The sequence below is a fragment of the Thunnus thynnus genome, chromosome 7 (assembly GCF_963924715.1).
Source record: "Thunnus thynnus chromosome 7, fThuThy2.1, whole genome shotgun sequence".
In the NCBI taxonomy this organism is placed as follows: Eukaryota; Metazoa; Chordata; class Actinopteri; order Scombriformes; family Scombridae; genus Thunnus; species Thunnus thynnus.
The window spans coordinates 25,827,395-25,845,085 of record NC_089523.1 but is presented as its reverse complement, the minus strand read 5'-3'; the positions used below and the strand labels follow the sequence as shown (position 1 = coordinate 25,845,085).

Sequence of the window (17,691 nt, the reverse complement as noted above, 5' to 3'; positions counted from 1 at the left end):
AGTCCTGATACCAATGCCAATACCTGGAATTTGAGTATCACCCAATACCGAGTACCAACTGATACTAGTGTTTAATTAATAAGTCATATACCTCACTGTGTGGAGGAGACTGGCATCATTCCTTTATGTGTACGGAAACATCAGACTTGACTTTGCTTTCCTAACTTTGTAAAACAAAATGTAACACATAAATATGTTTAAAATTATATAATATGATCATGAATTCATGAGTGAGTGATTCAAGTCATTGGTTTGCGGGAGGAATGGGATGTGTTTAGCAAATATACAGCTGATTCAGGTTGCTAACATTTAGCTGTAATGATTCAACAACATTGGTCTTAGACTACAATCCAGATATATGACATTATCTAGATTGATATTATGTGCGTAGGCTAACATTTAATGTTAGCCTAGTGCACACTCACACACACATAACGTTATTGTTTTGAAAAGAGGACAGCTATGAGAATACACTCACTGAATGGAGCGTGTGTGTGTCTCTGCTAATCTGTTTAAAATAAACAAAAAATGTCAACAATATGGGATTTTCTGGATTGAGTCAAGTGAACCTACAGGGAGGTGGTGTTGACTGACCTCAGCAGGTTCCCCGTCAGAAACACAGAAACTTTCTGAAGCAACTGTCAGTAATGCTAAGACCTTATATTTTTTTACCAAAAGGCTCAGCGGTGCTGGAGTTACAGCAACACGACCGAGAGAGGAAAAGTAATCCCGGAGGGGAACGTGCCCAAAATGAGCCTGATCAGCAGAGCTAATGCTAACTGCCAGCCATTGCTAAATAATGGAAACTCGACTTTTATTAGTCGCTTGCTTTGCTATAACCACCACAGTTATAAAGTAGATAGTCGGTTGTATTGGATTTAATTAGCAGAGGTGTTTTGCCGTTACATTTTAGGCCATATGCTTTTCTCGTATTATAATATAATATAATATAATATAATATATAAAGATTAGCTACAATAGGCAGTCTTATTGAGGCTACACAGCCTCCTTGGGACAGCCAATATTTACTTAACATAGGGTCCAAAACACAGTGTGTCTTTGTACTGTCTATTAAACCTTGTGCTTCACAATGCTGAAACAACAGCAGCAACCCAGCTCCAGCGGGAGAACAGCATCTAACGGCACCACCGGCCCCACCGGTGTGTCCTTTCTAGATAATAGATAGACTAGATCGGCCGAGATCAGCCTCATTGTCACCGATACCCAATCCAGCTTGAGTCAGTATACGACCCAATATCCAATATCAGATCGGTGCATCCCTACTCTTTAGCTCCATTTAAATCACCACAGAATTAAAGGTGGTACAAAAAACTAATCTACAGGGCTCCATAAATCATTATGGGGGTGCGACTAATGATTATTTTCTCGATTAATCAATTGCTGTTTGGTCTATGAATTACCACAAAAAAGTTAACAGTATTCACTGCGATTTCCTAAAGCCCAAGGTGATGTTTACAAATTGCTTGATTTGTCTTACTACCAGTCCAAAACCCAAATATATTCATAACACAAAGAAAAGGAGCAGACCCTCATAACTGAGAAACTGAAACTAAGGAATGTTTGGACATTTTGCTTAAAAAATGAGTTAAATGATTAATCGATCATGAAAATAAGTGCAGATTTTGATTTTTGTTCGCAGAATCAATTTTCTGTCATCGGACTGATCGTTTCAGTTCTGAATCATTTTAAGATTTACTTCCTGACAATAGAGGGCAAACGCTGATCTCCAACTGAACAATAAACACAATCTGAATTGATTGACTATATAGGAGAAGCCAAGCTATCATTTCTAATTCCTTGAATTAAAGTAGAACATGTAGATGTCCATTAGCCTGTCATGAATATACACATGTAAGAACAACACTTCTGTGCTGGGAAAATCTGACATTAAATGGCATTTGAAATGAAAGTTCTGCACCACTAATATTTTATTAGACAATCCTAAATGCTCAATGGTAAACTGGTGAGAGTCCACCAAAATGGGTTTTTTTAAAAGTTAATGCAGTGGACCAGATAGGAAAACAAGCAGATGGCTAAAAAAGTATGTCCAAGTGGCTAATTATAAAAAGATCCTGTTATAATGTGGCAGTGAAGATAATGAGCCATAAAAATGGATAGTGTTTTTGTTCATTACACTGATCCCTTAGTATTAATTGTAATCCAAACCCCTAACTCTCAATAAGCCCTCCATTATTTCCCCATTTCTTCAGCTGCATTAAATCAGTGTGTGATCTAGCTCTTACAGAGTCCTTCATGCTTCAATATCAGCAGGAAATGGAAACATCCCAGCTGTACTGGAGCAATAAATATAAACATCTAGGAGATTGATTACACGAACCTTTATCAAAAGCAAAGCATCACAGGATTGCAAAAGCAGGAGAGCATGATGAACACAGCAGCCTGGCCTCAGTCATCCAGTTGCAACATACTGCAGGCTACAGTGCCGCAGCACTCCTAAGACTAAAGGGAATGAAGTGTAAATGAAAACATAACATTGGAAACAGAGCCATACCATCAACAACTCAAGTCCTGTCAGGCATAATGTAAGAATCTGCATTCACAGCACGCGTCATTAACTGACTAGTGGCTCATGTGCAACAGAGAATTATAAATCTGTCACTTCCTGTAATACGGACCTCGGATGCCTTATGTTACACCAATAAAGTAAGTTTCTCTGTGTTGTATAAGTTCTGTCTCTAGCAGAGATGGAAAGAGAGATTGCTTGTACAAAGACCAGCTTTCCATTGGGAAGCAAGTGTTGTATGACAGTAAACATGTATTGCGGTTCATGCGATCTCAACTAGGTCAAATGTAGTTTTATGTCACAGCTGGTTTATGAGGAAACAAGCTAGTTCAGTGATATTATTCATAATGCTCTAATTTCTTTTACAGCTGGAGTGCGGGACTTTTGTCTCCCCCTTCTGGCAGTGAGAGTAAAGGGAGGCGCTTGGCTGTGATTGCCTGACACAGGCATGCAGCATGAGCTCATGTGCACCTCAAATGACAGGCACAAAAAGGGGGCTGGTAAAAGCTGATATGTTTTGATGGTCTACCAGCCCAAAAACGTATTTTTCTGCCAGTCCACCGGCCCACCAGGATTTGTCCCTGTATGCCAGTACACTACTGGCCGTAACCTACTGTTGCGGCTGTAAAACGGTTGATAAATTGTTTTGAGCATCTCACACAAAATGACTCATTTCACTATCAGTATTTGAGCCGTTCGGTCCAATAACATTTGTAAATTCTAGAAGAGCCGCACCATTAACGGCCAAACAGCCTGCAGAGGAATGTCAAGCCCGACAAGAGATTTAAAAACTCCTTATATTGTGAAATACAGAGAGATTCATCTGGCAGTGATGGGCTTAATCAGCATTATGTGAACTCGTCTGGCAAGGGCTTGAACGTAACGGACGTCCATTTATATGTAAAAGTTCTGCACTGCAGGTTTAAACAGGTTTTATCCCCTAAATTCCAAATTATGTATATGCACATTTTTGTTTTATTGTACTTAGGAAGCTGAGAAAATGTCATGATTTACATTTACATGATTTGAATAAATTTGAATAAATCACTTTTTCCAATGTAAAGATAAAGAGAGTTGCAAAAGATTAGGTCGACAGGTGCTGAAGTGAGATAGCTGCTGCAATCCAAAGAAAATACTGAAGGTCTTTTACTTGTTATCAACTGAAATTAGGTTTCATGATTTAAGGATGTTTAAAAAAATTCTTCGACACAGAGACAATTCGTCTGATCACTCACCCCCTGGCATCCAATTACACTGCTGGCTGCCTTTGGATTCATTCACATATAAGTTAGTTTTTTGAGCTAGGCCGCATCCTATATAAGCCAAGCAATTGTCTGACATTAAAGCAGACGAGCGAAGGTGCTTGGCTTTCATCTCTAATGACTCTGATGTATTTATTCATTCATGTTAGATACAAATTATTCAAATTAATATTTGTCAGGAACAGACCAGAGGTTTTATTTTCACCTTCACTATCACCGTGAAGTCAACACTTGCTGCTACGCTAACTGGCGGTCACCCTGCTGCAGTGAGCAATATGACTTTGCATGTTTGCCTGATCAGAGATGCAGCTCATCTCCATAGAAATGAGCATGTGTGTGCAGGGACTTGTCCCTATGGGGGGAAGACAACGCATTAACACCCAGGCTGGGATTTGGTTGACTGCCAACAACAGCTCCACCCGGTAGTAAGCTTGAGTATTCACATTGTTGCTGCTGCTGATGATCCAACACACTTGTCCCTGTCTAGTCAACAATGGCTCGGTAACTGACTGCTGCTTTGTAATGCTAACAATGTTTGATCATGTTGTCCTGTCAGTGACTTGTTTGTCAATGTCATTCAAAAATGTGCACAATAGTTATAGTTATCTTAAGAGTAGAAAGGAGATGGAATTCATTCAGATACATGTAAAGCACTGCTAGTTCAAAGTCTAGCTCAGTCACAGGCTAATCTCTGGGGAAAGCATGCAACATACAGTATATATTGGTTTAAAGGTTGCTTTAGGGTGAGTGATGTCAAATTGGATCCAGCATAAATGGAATGTCATCTCAATGTAACAGAAATATCATCGCAACAAAACCACAGACAGACATATTTTGATAGGATTAGAATAAGCTTTTGGAAATTATCATCGTAGCTCAGCCAGGCACAAAATAAGATTTGAAATCTAAATGGAACTTTATCTTGTTTAATAAATAGATAAATACAATAATATTTCCAAAGAATATTGAAGCGAAATTGTGTTCATTTAGACTGTGAGCCTGTTGACCTCCCAGTTTTTGTCAGACCAACCTTAACTAAAAGCAGCGAGCAGAAAAGAAGAAAAGGGTACTTGGAGGATATTATCGAGCTTTGTACTATCTCAGTCTATTTCACTGCTGCCTCTCTTAACAGGATTTTGCACACTTTGCCACATCACACTGAGCAACAGCAACACATTTCTATACCTCAAAAAAATACTGCCCTGAAAGACAGGGTCAGCCACTGTCACCTAGTCCCCACAACCAGGACTCAGTTATGCCCCCGGCAAACATTACCCCGCTGAGCTGGGGGGATGCATCCCAGAATGCACCCTGACACTAATGTAGGCAGCAGCCAAATGATATACCATCAGTATTTCTCCAGGGTAACATGCATGTGCGAGTAAGAGGGATGAGCAAAGCAAGAGGAGAATAAGGCCGAGGGGAAAAAGCGAGAGAAAATAGATCTATGGCCTTTTTCGCAGTCGTTTGACCCCATCTCTTTAGCATTTCCTTAAGGCGCCGGCTGTTGGTTATCAATGAAACCATAAAGGGTCTATGCCTAACAGCATTTTAATTTTGCTGATGATGTTGTTATCTCGAGAAAGCTTAATAACAGAACAAGCCTAAATTCCTATTTTGGCTACATTAGACATACTGAAAAAAGAATTGTTTTATTTACCAAGCACAGTACAGTAGTTGCCCATTTGCTATTTTCTCTTTAAAGACTGTGGGCCAGATTTACTACAAAAATGGTGGAGGGAAAATTTATGTATTTAGCTCCTGATTTGCAGTCAGCTCCTGGATGCCGCCTGGACCTCCTCCAGGTGCATTTTACAAGTGAAGCTCACAGGCGTAGTTCAGCAATGAGATTAGCAAAGTTTTGAAAAAAAAAAAAGAAGACAGCGTAGTGATCCTGATTGAATGATAACATAGTGATCATGATTTCACAATGACTGTATCTGCGGTTAATCTACACATGAGAAAATAAAGTCAATTATAAAATTAAAATTATAATGTTTAGGACTGGTTATATTATGAATGCAAATGGGAGACAAGTGACCTTTATGGGAAATGAATAGAGACTCACAAAATATATACAAGCCATCACAACAAAGGAGAGTGAGAGAGGACAGAGTAGCAGCAGCAGCAGCTCAGAGTGCAGCAGGTGGAGGTAGAGATGGTCTCAATACATCTGATGTATTACTAGAATGAGATGCATGGATTCAAATGCGTTACATAAATATCTCGGTCTAATGCACAGACATAATAGTGCATCTACAGCCTGTAGTGATTTTCCAATACAATGATTGTCAAGTAAAATAAAAGCATGGGTAATGAGGACAGAGATGCACCTTCGAAACAGTCAGAAAAATGACACCAACTGCGATTCCGGTCTGGTGGGCTTGTTCGATAAATGCGCTACATCTGTGCCTGAAAAAACAGCTGCAGAAGCCTTAATAAATCTGGCCCTGACTGAGTGTAATAAAAGTGACAACAAATATATAAATCCCAATTATAAGATAGGTCAAGGGCATCAAGTTCCACATAAGAATGCAACTGCACTCAGATATCAAAGAAACCAAAAATGAGAAATATTATAAATGCAGTTATTAACTTTCTCCTTGGTTGAGGACAAGAAAATACATAGCAGTATGCTCCCTGAATCAATCAACAGCCAAGGTAAATTGCTTTTAAACAAATAAATTTGCACAGAATCTGAATTTCTGAATTTTTTCCCCTGAAATCCTACAGTAAGGAGACTGCGATCGAGTAGATGAGTGGAAACTGCTGCTGGCAGTAATTGGATGGCTTAGTAGAGAATAAACTTTCCTGAGGAGACATAATTTTAGCATACTCTGATGCATGTGGTTCACACTGGAAAATAGGAGAAGCTTAGTGAAGAATTTATGAAAGTGAATACAGCTATTAGTGATGAATGTTGAAGAGTTAATTCTATTCTCTCACCATATAAGACATGTAGTGTATTGGGTACTATGGATTAAATTAACAGCATTAATGTGATACACGATTGATCCATGCGGGGACATTATTTTTCACTGACCCATGTTTCACAGAGTGCACATAGTTACTAAAGAGCATCGCTGGACCTGTAGTAGAGCTTCAGCACCTTTCTTAAGGACATATTAGCAGGGCACAAGTAGACCTTGGGACGGGAATAAAAAAATACACAAGTTTCAGATCAATAACCAAGACACTTCTTTTAGAGTTAACTGTTATGATGTCAACAAATCCACAATCGGATAGAAACATCAGTAGCGTTCTTCAGGCCAGTTCAAACTTGTGGGGTTTGTTTGATTTTTCGGCAGAACTTTTGGAAAATGCCTTCCAGGAAAAGAAAGAAGACTAAATCAATTATACAGAAGGTGAAATGGTAATTCAACACATGCACATGCTTACAATGGGTCTGCAGTAAAGGGCAAACAAAGGCAAGGACCCAGTAGGTAATATTTCAACTGACTAAGAAAACAATTGTGGAATAGTGACATTTGCGAAACTGTACAAGAGCCAAGAGGTGATATCGATCCACGACTGATCAGAGTGTGCAACTGACTCAACGGCAGCAGAGGGATGCTTACAGTGAAGCCCGATCATGACTGAAAGCAGCTAAGGCCACACACATGTCAAAGTCTTTAATCTATTTTGCATTTCTAGATAGTACTGATTGTCCTTTGACAGCACAGAGTATTTTTCATAGGAACAACAGTTGGTAGGCATAAAGCTCTCGGCTCTGAAGTGATTTTCATTCCACACTATAAAACAAAAGTTAATTAATTTAGGCCAGCTTTCATTCTATTTTCAGCTGATTCCCTAAGCAATAGCAAGTTTTGCAATTCCCAATAAACACTGTTACAAGAGAAATTAAGACATCAAGTCACCTACAGCCACACACATGCCTCAACTGCATCAATGATAAACCCTCTCTGTTAAAATTGCCGGCTTGGTGTACTTTCTGAATGTGGAACAACATGAATTTTAGTTGGCCTCAACAAGGACAACTATCAAAAGCAGGAGATGTAAACTCTTCCCTAAAACCATCATCCGAATGGACACATTTATTTGTGATTGATATAAGGGCGTTCCCAAAGTCCACACTGTAGCAACAGAAGTAACATGAAAGATGTCTTTCAACTGTTAAAATGTCTGGAGATCACAGAGAACAACAAAAACAGAGACCAAGAGTTTGTGATGCAATCTATCATGGTCTCATGAGATGGAGGACCAGAGCAAATGTATCTAATCGAAACACAAGAAAATACTAAACACTAATATATTTCATCACATAATTATATAATAAAATAGAAGGACAGGCTAAACTTCCTCCAGAAGGCCGTTCCATGGAGTGACGGCCCTGACAGCAAAGGTGCTTCACCTTTAGTTTTTAATGTAGACCTTTGGATGACAAGCGGTGTTAGGCAGAATGATCTAAGAGGCCACATCTGAGTATTAGGCTTTGAAATTTAAGATGGGGGCTAAACCCTTTTTTAATAGTTATCTTAAAAGAATTTTAAAGGGGTAGTTTGATTTTTAGGGAATAGTCATATCTTTCCATCTTACCAAGAATGACCCTAAACATTTTATAGGTCGAAAAACATATTTTTAAGATGGATTAGGTATTTTTAACATCTACTGTTTCATGTAATGTGTTATCAGAATGAGTTTTAAAATGGCCCAAAGGGTGCGAGAAATCAAGGCTCTTCTACAACTTTTTGAGTAGCCATTAGCAACATGACTTTAAGTATCAAGTCATGTAAATCCCTTTGCCTGCGCTGTATTCTGCTCTACTGAGGGAACTGTCCTCCCTGGAGGAAAAGATACATAATCCTCTGCCACAGCATACTGTCGTAACATCTGTTTTCCAGATGCACGCAAAAATCCAAGCAGAAAATGTATATCTATCATTGCAGATCACAATGATATTTGCCTAATGAATTTGACCAATACTGACAGGCAAAGACAGCAGCAGATTTAGCCACTGTCTTACAAACATAAAGTTCAAAACAGTGGCTGTAAATTCTAAGATGGTACAGTCTTGATATCTCCTAAAAACTGTAATAAAATGATCTTTCCTGATTATTGATATGACACACGCTATAAACAACTTGCAACACATACAGATTGTCACAGTAAGCCAAGCTGGGAAAGAAATCTACTACACAGACATTCCTCACTCTGTCAGATGGGTCTTGATTATGAGGCGTTTGATTTGTGGGATTTAACCAGGGGGTGTGCGTTTCATATAGTTCTGAAAATCTCCATTAAAAAACATGAAATAAGGAAAACTCACTGTAAATCACCATATCACCTAATAGTAGGTCATTATCAGGGTATACAAGAAAGACCCTGCTGTAATGTAATACACTGATGCATATCTAATACACAGTGACATGCAAAAGACTGACTTCTGAGATACAAGTTGGATAATGTCTCCAGGTAAAATGGTAGAGCTCAAACTCTCTTTGTTACTCCATTTAATTCCTGTGGAATTACATCAACCTTGAAGGCAGGACTCTACAACCTGTCTTATAACACATTATCTTAATTACAGCTTTCATTTCAGGCTGCCTATACATGAAAGATTAATGACATTCCCTTTTAATTAGCTTTGATAAGGGATGGTGGCACAAAACTGTAGCACCTGGGTGTTTAGCGCATTAAATTTCTCTGTCGCACAAACAAAATCTTTTAGGGTCATGTGAGGCAATGATGTTCAATTCTTATTTAATTGGCCTGTTAATGTTTAGAGTGAAACACTGTTTGGAGAATTGCCAAAATGACGCTTACCAGGGCTATTTTGTAAATCACTTAAATGGAACATACATTCCTTAATTATTGTTCGGCTTATTTTTACTCACTGAGGGATGGAGCTTATCCTAGAATTCATTTGGCAAAGACACTCTGAACAGATCGCCGGTCCATCCTTGGGGCTAACTCAGACAGACAGAAAGTCAGTCACTCCCACATACACACCTATTGGCAATCTAGAGCCTTAAAATCCACCTAAATGTACGAACTATGGGCAGAATATCCATAAAGAAATGATGCAAACTCCTCAGAAGACTGGTAGATTGGCAGACAGTCAGCCACTGTAGCATCATGCTAATGATTTTTCTTTCAAATATACACAATAGTAATAATGCTGACTAATTTGGCTTTTGATAAGACAATAGGTCTCATAGAAAAAATGTGTCTTTATTTTGTTCTGACTGAATAAAATTGCTCTCAAAAGCATATTGTAATCAGAAACAGCGAGGATCAGTGATTACTAATCACGTCCAATGTGCATCATTACACCTGTCTCGAGGATAATTGTAGTAGCATGTGTAATGCCATTAAGCTAATGAAAATAATTGATTCTGCAACTACTGGTGATCATATATTTAAAGAAGCAGTAAGGGTGTACAAAATACTGAGAATTCATCAATTACTGTTTCAAAGTATATCAGCCTGCTGTGTTGTTGTTGTCTTCCACCTAAACTGGCGATACAAAGTAATTTCAAATAAGCGATAAGTGTGCCTCCCTCATTGCCTGTTTATAAATATGGACGACGCGTCTCCACTTCCTACCGATATGCAAAAGTGAAGCCAAAATATCTCCTTTTCCGCGAGTTGCCATCTTGCTTATGTGACGTCAGTTGGAGCCAGAGTCTGCGCCCCCTCAGCCGTCCTGCCACCTGACGGAGGTTTGAGAGCGGCTGTCACAGCTGTCAATCATGACATCACACCCCTTTTATATATATTGTCAAATAACTAACTAAAAACAAATTTATCAGAAAAATGGGCACTTGGACAAACATCAGTGTAATAAGAACTAGCTGAAATGACATAAACCATCTTTGGGAAATATTTATTTAATTTATGAGCTATACTGCAGTCAGCCACCAGGGGGCGATCAAAATGTTTGGCTTCACTTTTGGGGAGCTGTCATGTCATCCATCTTTACATACAGTTGATGGCCTCCCTACATGGATGTGTTAGCTATATAGTGCGCCGCTGCTCAGCCTTACAGCCAATTTTTCCCAGTGGTCACTCATGGTATTGCAGCGAAAAATCCCCCTGCGGCCCAAAAAACATTTTCCCCATAGACCACCATTGTAAAGGAAACGTCTATAAAACTGTTGACAGGACACCTCAAACTGCAAACAAGGTCAATTATGACTCTTTCTATTATTAATGTTTGATCCATGGTGGCTTTATATTTGTAAAATTTTCCTCGAGCCAAGAAAAGCGATTTAAAAAATCTGTGATGTCATCACAATGGAAAGTCTATGGGCCGAGCAGGAATTTGCGGGCAGGGCCAGCAGGGGAAACACTACTGCACATATTCAGTGGGCGAAACCACACGGAAGCAAACACAGAAGCTAGTAACTTTTTTTGGCATACGCACCAGCTGAGCAATTCTTATTGGACTGAATGGGCGCCATTTTCAGTCCGGTATCCAGCTCTTATCTTATCTTATCATGCCTCCCTATAGTAAAGACTGAGCAAGTAATAGGGAATTAATTGTAAAATTATGATGACAGATGGGAAGGGAGTACTGTAGTAGCAAGAGTACTCTACACTGTTAGTAGAATGTTTTCTGGTAATGTTTGCCAACTGTTGGAGGATTCGAGTCCCATTTATAGAGCTTAGGCCAGCAAGGTGAAGCATGTCATTTAAGTGATAATCCACCTAAAATCTCTCTGATATCCGACACTCAACCCCTGGCTGGTAATACAGTGTTGGCAGTTTTGTTCTTCATGGAAAATAGTGATTGTGGCCAGCTTGAATTAATATCTATCTGAATTCAAAGATTTCAGTAGTGAAAGGTTTTTACAGCAGAAAAAGAAAATCACATTGTCCATACATAGGAACGTATCAATCCACTCCTGCAGCATTTTCTTCTTCTCCCCTGTTCTTCGACATGCTCGGTAGGATCTAAACTAATATTTTCATAAAAATCTGTAAAATATTGTACACTGCACCTGTTTGTCGCTTTATTTATGCAGCCCCTTGAGACAAATGGCAAATGTAGTCGAAAGCTACAAACATAAACAGCTAACTGCAGGAGCCACAAACAAAATCTGTACTGAGCCATATTTTCACATATTGGCTGAAATATGAGTATGTGGAACATGCTGAGCATACAAATGGATAGTGGATAAATGGATTGTGCTGCAGGAGCTGTTTGACAAGTTTCTATGGATGTTTTGATACTTTTTTCTGCCATGAAAACATGTTGCAACCATTGGAATCCATGCAATTGGCATGAAATTCAAGCTTATCATACCTCCTATTCTTTATGAATAAGGAGTCTGCCAACTTTTAATACCCACCTTTCAAGTCTACAGTGGGTGGTGTGATACTAAAAGTGTATGATTTGGGCTGAATATCAATTTAAGGAAGCCTGAATAAGCTTGGTGGTGATATTCACCTAACATGACAGTCCGGGTAGCTACCCTGGATCGTCATCATGCTTTTGAATTAATATCAACCAGCTGTAGACAGCACATGAGAACTCCTAAATGTCAGGATCAAGATGAAGATGTGCTGTTAAAGTTTAATCTAATTTCATAGGTCACATTATCTGCCTTCACACTTCTCTACCAGACCTCATTATCCATCAGATCATACAGGATTTTGGTCATGAGGATGCTGGCTGTTGAGTAATTTGACTTTCGCTTTTGTAAGACAGCCGTTCATTGCATGATTCATACCAAGTGATAATTAAAAATACTAGTAAACATACCATCTTCTATTTCCTCATGACGCAAATCCACTTTGTTTACAACTTTATGCTTAGAGGACAACAAGAAATGTCCCCTTACTTATACTAAATTAGATTAGCCTTAGTAGCCTTAGTCTTATGTGTAGCTGAAAACAGATGCTGATGGTTCTGACTGAAGAGACATAAAAACAACTTGGTCCCCATAGTATTTCACACCTTAGGGACAATAATTTATCCAGTTTATCTAATAGGGAAAACTGTATAACTAGGTTTTCATATGCACTGTCCTCTTTCTATGCAAATCTACTGTTGCTGACTGCTTTGTGGGCAAATTCTGGCCAAAGAGGGCACTCATCACACTATGATTAGCGTCATTCTGTTAATATCATAATATTAAATTGACATATCTTTTGAATTAGGCTAAATCATTAGGATTTTTGGTATGTAAACTGGTTGTCAGTCTGTCAACCCAGAAATAAACAGAAAAACTGTAAACATTGTTTCGACTTCTACTGCCAACAATATATTTGGAAAGCCTCCAGGTCCTCATGACTCTAAATAGGAATAATGCAATGAATGAATTAGTGAATGTCATCCAGATGAGACCAAAATATTGATAGAGAGTAGAGTATGTAACCACAGAGCTGGTGGTTCTAGGACACTGGAATTGAATGATTCACCTTATGAAGGCATTTTGTGTCTGATTCGGTTACAACAAACATTTCTTATGTGTGGTGCCTATTTTATATATCTAATAACATATTAGGTGTCCTAGCTTGAATATCTACATTGATGTTCTAAGTAGGCCTTCACTTTAGTAAAACTCCTAAACGAACAGTTACATCAGATCAGTTTTACTGTCTTATTTTATATCTTGACAGTTCAACTACAGCTAAATAACAAAATAAGCAATACCATCCATCATGAATAAGCGTTTTCATGATAGATGTTCGGAACAAGATCCTCAAACCCCAATTTTTTCGAGATGTTCCTTGGAGATGGAGAAAAACATTATTATTTCATTACTCCACAAATTGGACCCCATGAGATACGGTTAAGGATCCTTCATGATCTTCAGATCGTCTCACTCACTTCAAAAATAACCTTTAGTTTCAAGCATAAAAATTCTTTTAGTCATGGCATCTTACAGACAGGAAGGTTATTTGCATGACAGTGTTCTCTACCCTCGTCCCTGGCTAGTATTATTCATGCACATTTTGTGATGTAATTTAGATGAAGAGGCTCATATAATAATCATATGTGGTTCATTTGTATGCACATAATTCGAAAGAGGGCTGTACATCTGTTTGCAAACAAGTCAAGAAGACGTAAATTAGCCTGATATCTTAAATAGCTAACAACTTCTGTTAATTAAACCTGTCTTTCAAAATTTTTGGGCACAGTATGTGACTGTGATATGTTACAAATAAGAGCTGTAATAGTATGCCGAAATTACTTTTAAATATAAATATGTACGGAGGATGAAAGACAGTGATGACGTGAATGTTCTGCAAGCCAATAAAACAAAATTAAACTTCATAAAAAAGACTAACATCTGATACGAATAAATGGAGAATCTTTTATCTAGACAGTCAATGCTGAGCAAAAGAACAGGGTAGACTACAGTGTGTCATCCCGTGTGCACACTTCATGTGAAAATAGCACTGCACAGTGTAAGGGGCAAGGTGTCAGAGACTAAGGCTATTGCAGTGTGACTCTCATGTCTGAACATGCCAAGGGCTACAATTTGTCCTGCTCTACAGAGTGGATTTCTGTTGCGCCAGAACAAGTCGGAATTAATCTCTGGTGCGCTAACAAGGAGAGACCGAATACTGCAAACAGACTGCTATTCCTCCTGCAGATGGTCAAAGCAGAGATATGTGCTGGCTCAACGGTCTTAACATCACACATATAGATTTGATTGTAGTTACACCTTAAATCTAGCAACTTACTTTTGATGAGTAAATCCACAATACAAGTGATATACTGTATTTAGCAACTGTAGGTCTTAATTACATTATTTCCCCATAAAAGAAACCGACTTCATCTGCTAACGTGGGCCATACAATGGACTCAAATCTCCTACCACCTTATACTGACATTCATTACTCCTCACTCTCCACTCACTTTGTGACGATGAGTTTGACAGTCCTTTTAAAAAGTGGAAAACCGTTGGAGGTAATACTCCAAGGGTCAACATATATAAAGGGAAAAGGTGATGACCATCATGCTCCCACAAATGCTTACATGCCAATTAAGAGCAGGTACAGAATTCACCAAGAATATATTTCATCTTCACCACACTGCTAAAGAGCTCACCAAATTATCACCAATACTGACCAGTAATTGAGCCCTCTCTCTGCTCAGGTGTGGTTGCAGAAATCGGAGCTCCCTTAAACCATCTTAAAACAATTGTAATACTGGCATGTTATGGTCACCCTTAGTTCTGGGTGAATCCCCCTCCCCACACACACATATAACAGCAGCAGCACTCCCGTTTCTGCTCACCCTCTCTCAACATATCTGCCATCTGAAATAAGTTGTGCACCAGCAGGCTGTGAAGTACTCACATTACACTTTAATTTCAGCAGGTATGCCACTTTATCTATATCACTGACATCATCCACACCGGTCTACTGGGTTTGCAAGCTGTCACATTGAAGTTGGGACTTTGTTAAACTTGAAAACTTGAGAACTATCTTTGTGTTAATATCCTCCATCCCTCTACCCATCATCTCTGTGTTCATGTGTGACTTTTGAATGTTTTCTGCTCGGGACATATGCTCATATAAGTAACGTTACAGCAAATAAATAGTCATGTGCACAGTCTATACAAAAGTGCATTTTCGATATGCCAACATGATGTTCTGTTATTGCTAATACTGAATATATTTCCCGATTGAGAATTAGGCAATAACGTCCAGCCATGCGAGTAAGAGGAGAAAAAAAAACAGGTTTACTTACCAAATTCAACACCGTTTCGACAATATCCCGGTTGCTAACCTCTCCAACCTGAATCAGTCCAATGAGAACAGCAAATTTCATCTTGATATTCCGGATTGGTATCGATGGATTGATAATCCCAGCCGGGAGGACCACTGAACCCGAGCCGGACATCATCATTGTCTCACCGGCGGCAGCGGAGCTTGCAGCCGCGTGATGCCCGTGACCTGGAGGAGGTTGTCGGTCCGAGAGCGACACCGAGCCCGGCATCGTCACCGGTCTCTCGCTTGTCATTTCCTCCCTACTCGGGGGCGTCTGAAGCTAGTTGTACGCCTGCCCCCCTTAATATATTTAATCACTGCTCTGGAGCTTCAAGAAGAAATTAAAGAGAAGGACACTCGCGAAGCCGAGGAAAACAAAAACAAAACACCAACAAGAAATCACTCTCTGTCAGTAACATCCACTCTGGAGAGTTCCGGTGGGTGTCCGGTGTGTTGTCGGTGCCAGCCGGTTAACTGAACGGACTGACCTGCGCTGTGTGTGTGTGTATGTGTGAGTGCCGCTCTCTTGGATGCGCGTCTCCGTGTCTGTGCTGCTGTCACCGCCATGTTGCCGCCCCCTGCCTGCGGTTCCACTCACCACGCCTGCGCTAGCTGCGATGATAAAGCTGGAGACTGACCGCTAGCAGGTTGTTTCCCCGTCCTGTTCATCTTACATGGCCACTTACTACAGACCAAAAAATTTACAAAGTTTGCCTGTGCAGTTGTCGTTTGGTTAGTTGTCCTGCCGACCCAGTTACATTTCTCCAATGAGCTTAACTAAAACAAAAAATGTCCCGTTAAAGGCAGCCGTACAACTCAACTTGTTTCCCAAACGAAGATGGCAGCCGGAAGTTAATTGACTTAATATTTCCCCCCTTAATGCAAAAAAATAGCCAATATAATAGATATGGAAAATGTAAAATAATTAGAAATAAGAGTACTACAAAATGGACTAGATAAAAAAAAAAACTTCTAACCTTATATTTGTAGTTAACTTTTGCTGCTATGACAATTTAGCAGGAAAAATAGCCTGCAGGTGCACCTAATAGCATTAATGATAGCTCTGTTCCATTTAGTGGACCCGATAAGTCAGTGAGCTAACACTCCTTAATGGAATTCATCAATAATTGATAATTATTAGTTACACCTGTTTGACAAGGCAGAATGTATGCCACCAGAAAGCTATATTGGCGTCATGCTTAAGGAGCGTCCCCATGGATTTTAATAGACACCTGCATGAAATAGGATTTTTTTTTTTCATTTTCACTCTTCTCCAGATCAAATTAATTGAACCCAACTCAGTGTGAGGGGTGTCACGCTCATATTGTCATATTTCTCTGTCCTGTGTTCATGCTCTCATATCTATAGCCCCTATAGCACCTACCTAATAACATTTAAGACCAGTTATAGTCTAGCCAACGACTGATATGAGGTCTGAGTTGTATGGCTATGTAAAATTTTAGCTATTAGGTTAATTAAACCTATATATGTATATGTATAATGGTAGGCTAATGACTATTGCATCTATTAGTAGGTGTCTGGAAGGTTATTATTTAATTAAGAGACTTTGCTGCAGACATTGACACATTCAGACTATCTTTTTACTTAAAATAATTTCTGATGGTACACCTGAGTACATACACTGTGCACATACACACATATTTTTTTATTATATAAACCTATTACATTACCATACGGTTACAGTTTGAGCTCCAGGTGCACAGTTCATTGATCAGTCTATGAGTTACAATGGAGCCCCAGGACAATCATCTAAGCAAAGCAACTCTTCTTATTGCAGATCCCTCTGATCAACTGCAAGTCAAGATTTCTCATAATAGTGCTTCTGGTGAGTTTGTATTATCCCTATATTTTTGACAGATTGGACTGGTAAACTCAAACACCATACTGACTGCTTTGCCTCCATTACTCTTGACCAAGCCTGTTTCATTTTCACAAATTTTTACTATGTTAATTAATAGATAGGAAAAATGTGTTTTAAATGAGTTACCCCTTTGAATGATAAGGGTAGTGTTCCATTTTTAATGAACATAAAGCCAAAGCAATGTTTAATCCATGTAGTTGCATTGCATCTCCCTTAGAAATTATGCATTTTACAGAGAAACATTGTACTTTTGTGTAGTTAGACAAATTATTTGTTTGTGAATTTATGAATAAAAAACATAAATTTAAACA

General features: G+C 39.0%; 1 protein-coding gene across 2 annotated transcripts in view; it reads right to left on the bottom strand.

Annotated features, from left to right (window-relative positions):
- The window catches only part of nbeab (neurobeachin b), a 205,698-nt gene extending 189,342 nt beyond the window's left edge, over positions 1-16,356 (bottom strand). Inside the window, exon 1 of one of the 2 annotated variants that reach the window (XM_067595181.1) lies at positions 15,479-16,356. In XM_067595181.1, coding sequence (XP_067451282.1) covers positions 15,479-15,751 — 273 coding nt within the window. In that variant the 5' untranslated portion in view covers positions 15,752-16,356. The remainder of the gene's footprint in view (positions 1-15,478) is intronic. The other variant, XM_067595180.1, reaches the window with a different exon arrangement.
- Between the last annotated feature and the right edge of the window lie 1,335 nt (positions 16,357-17,691).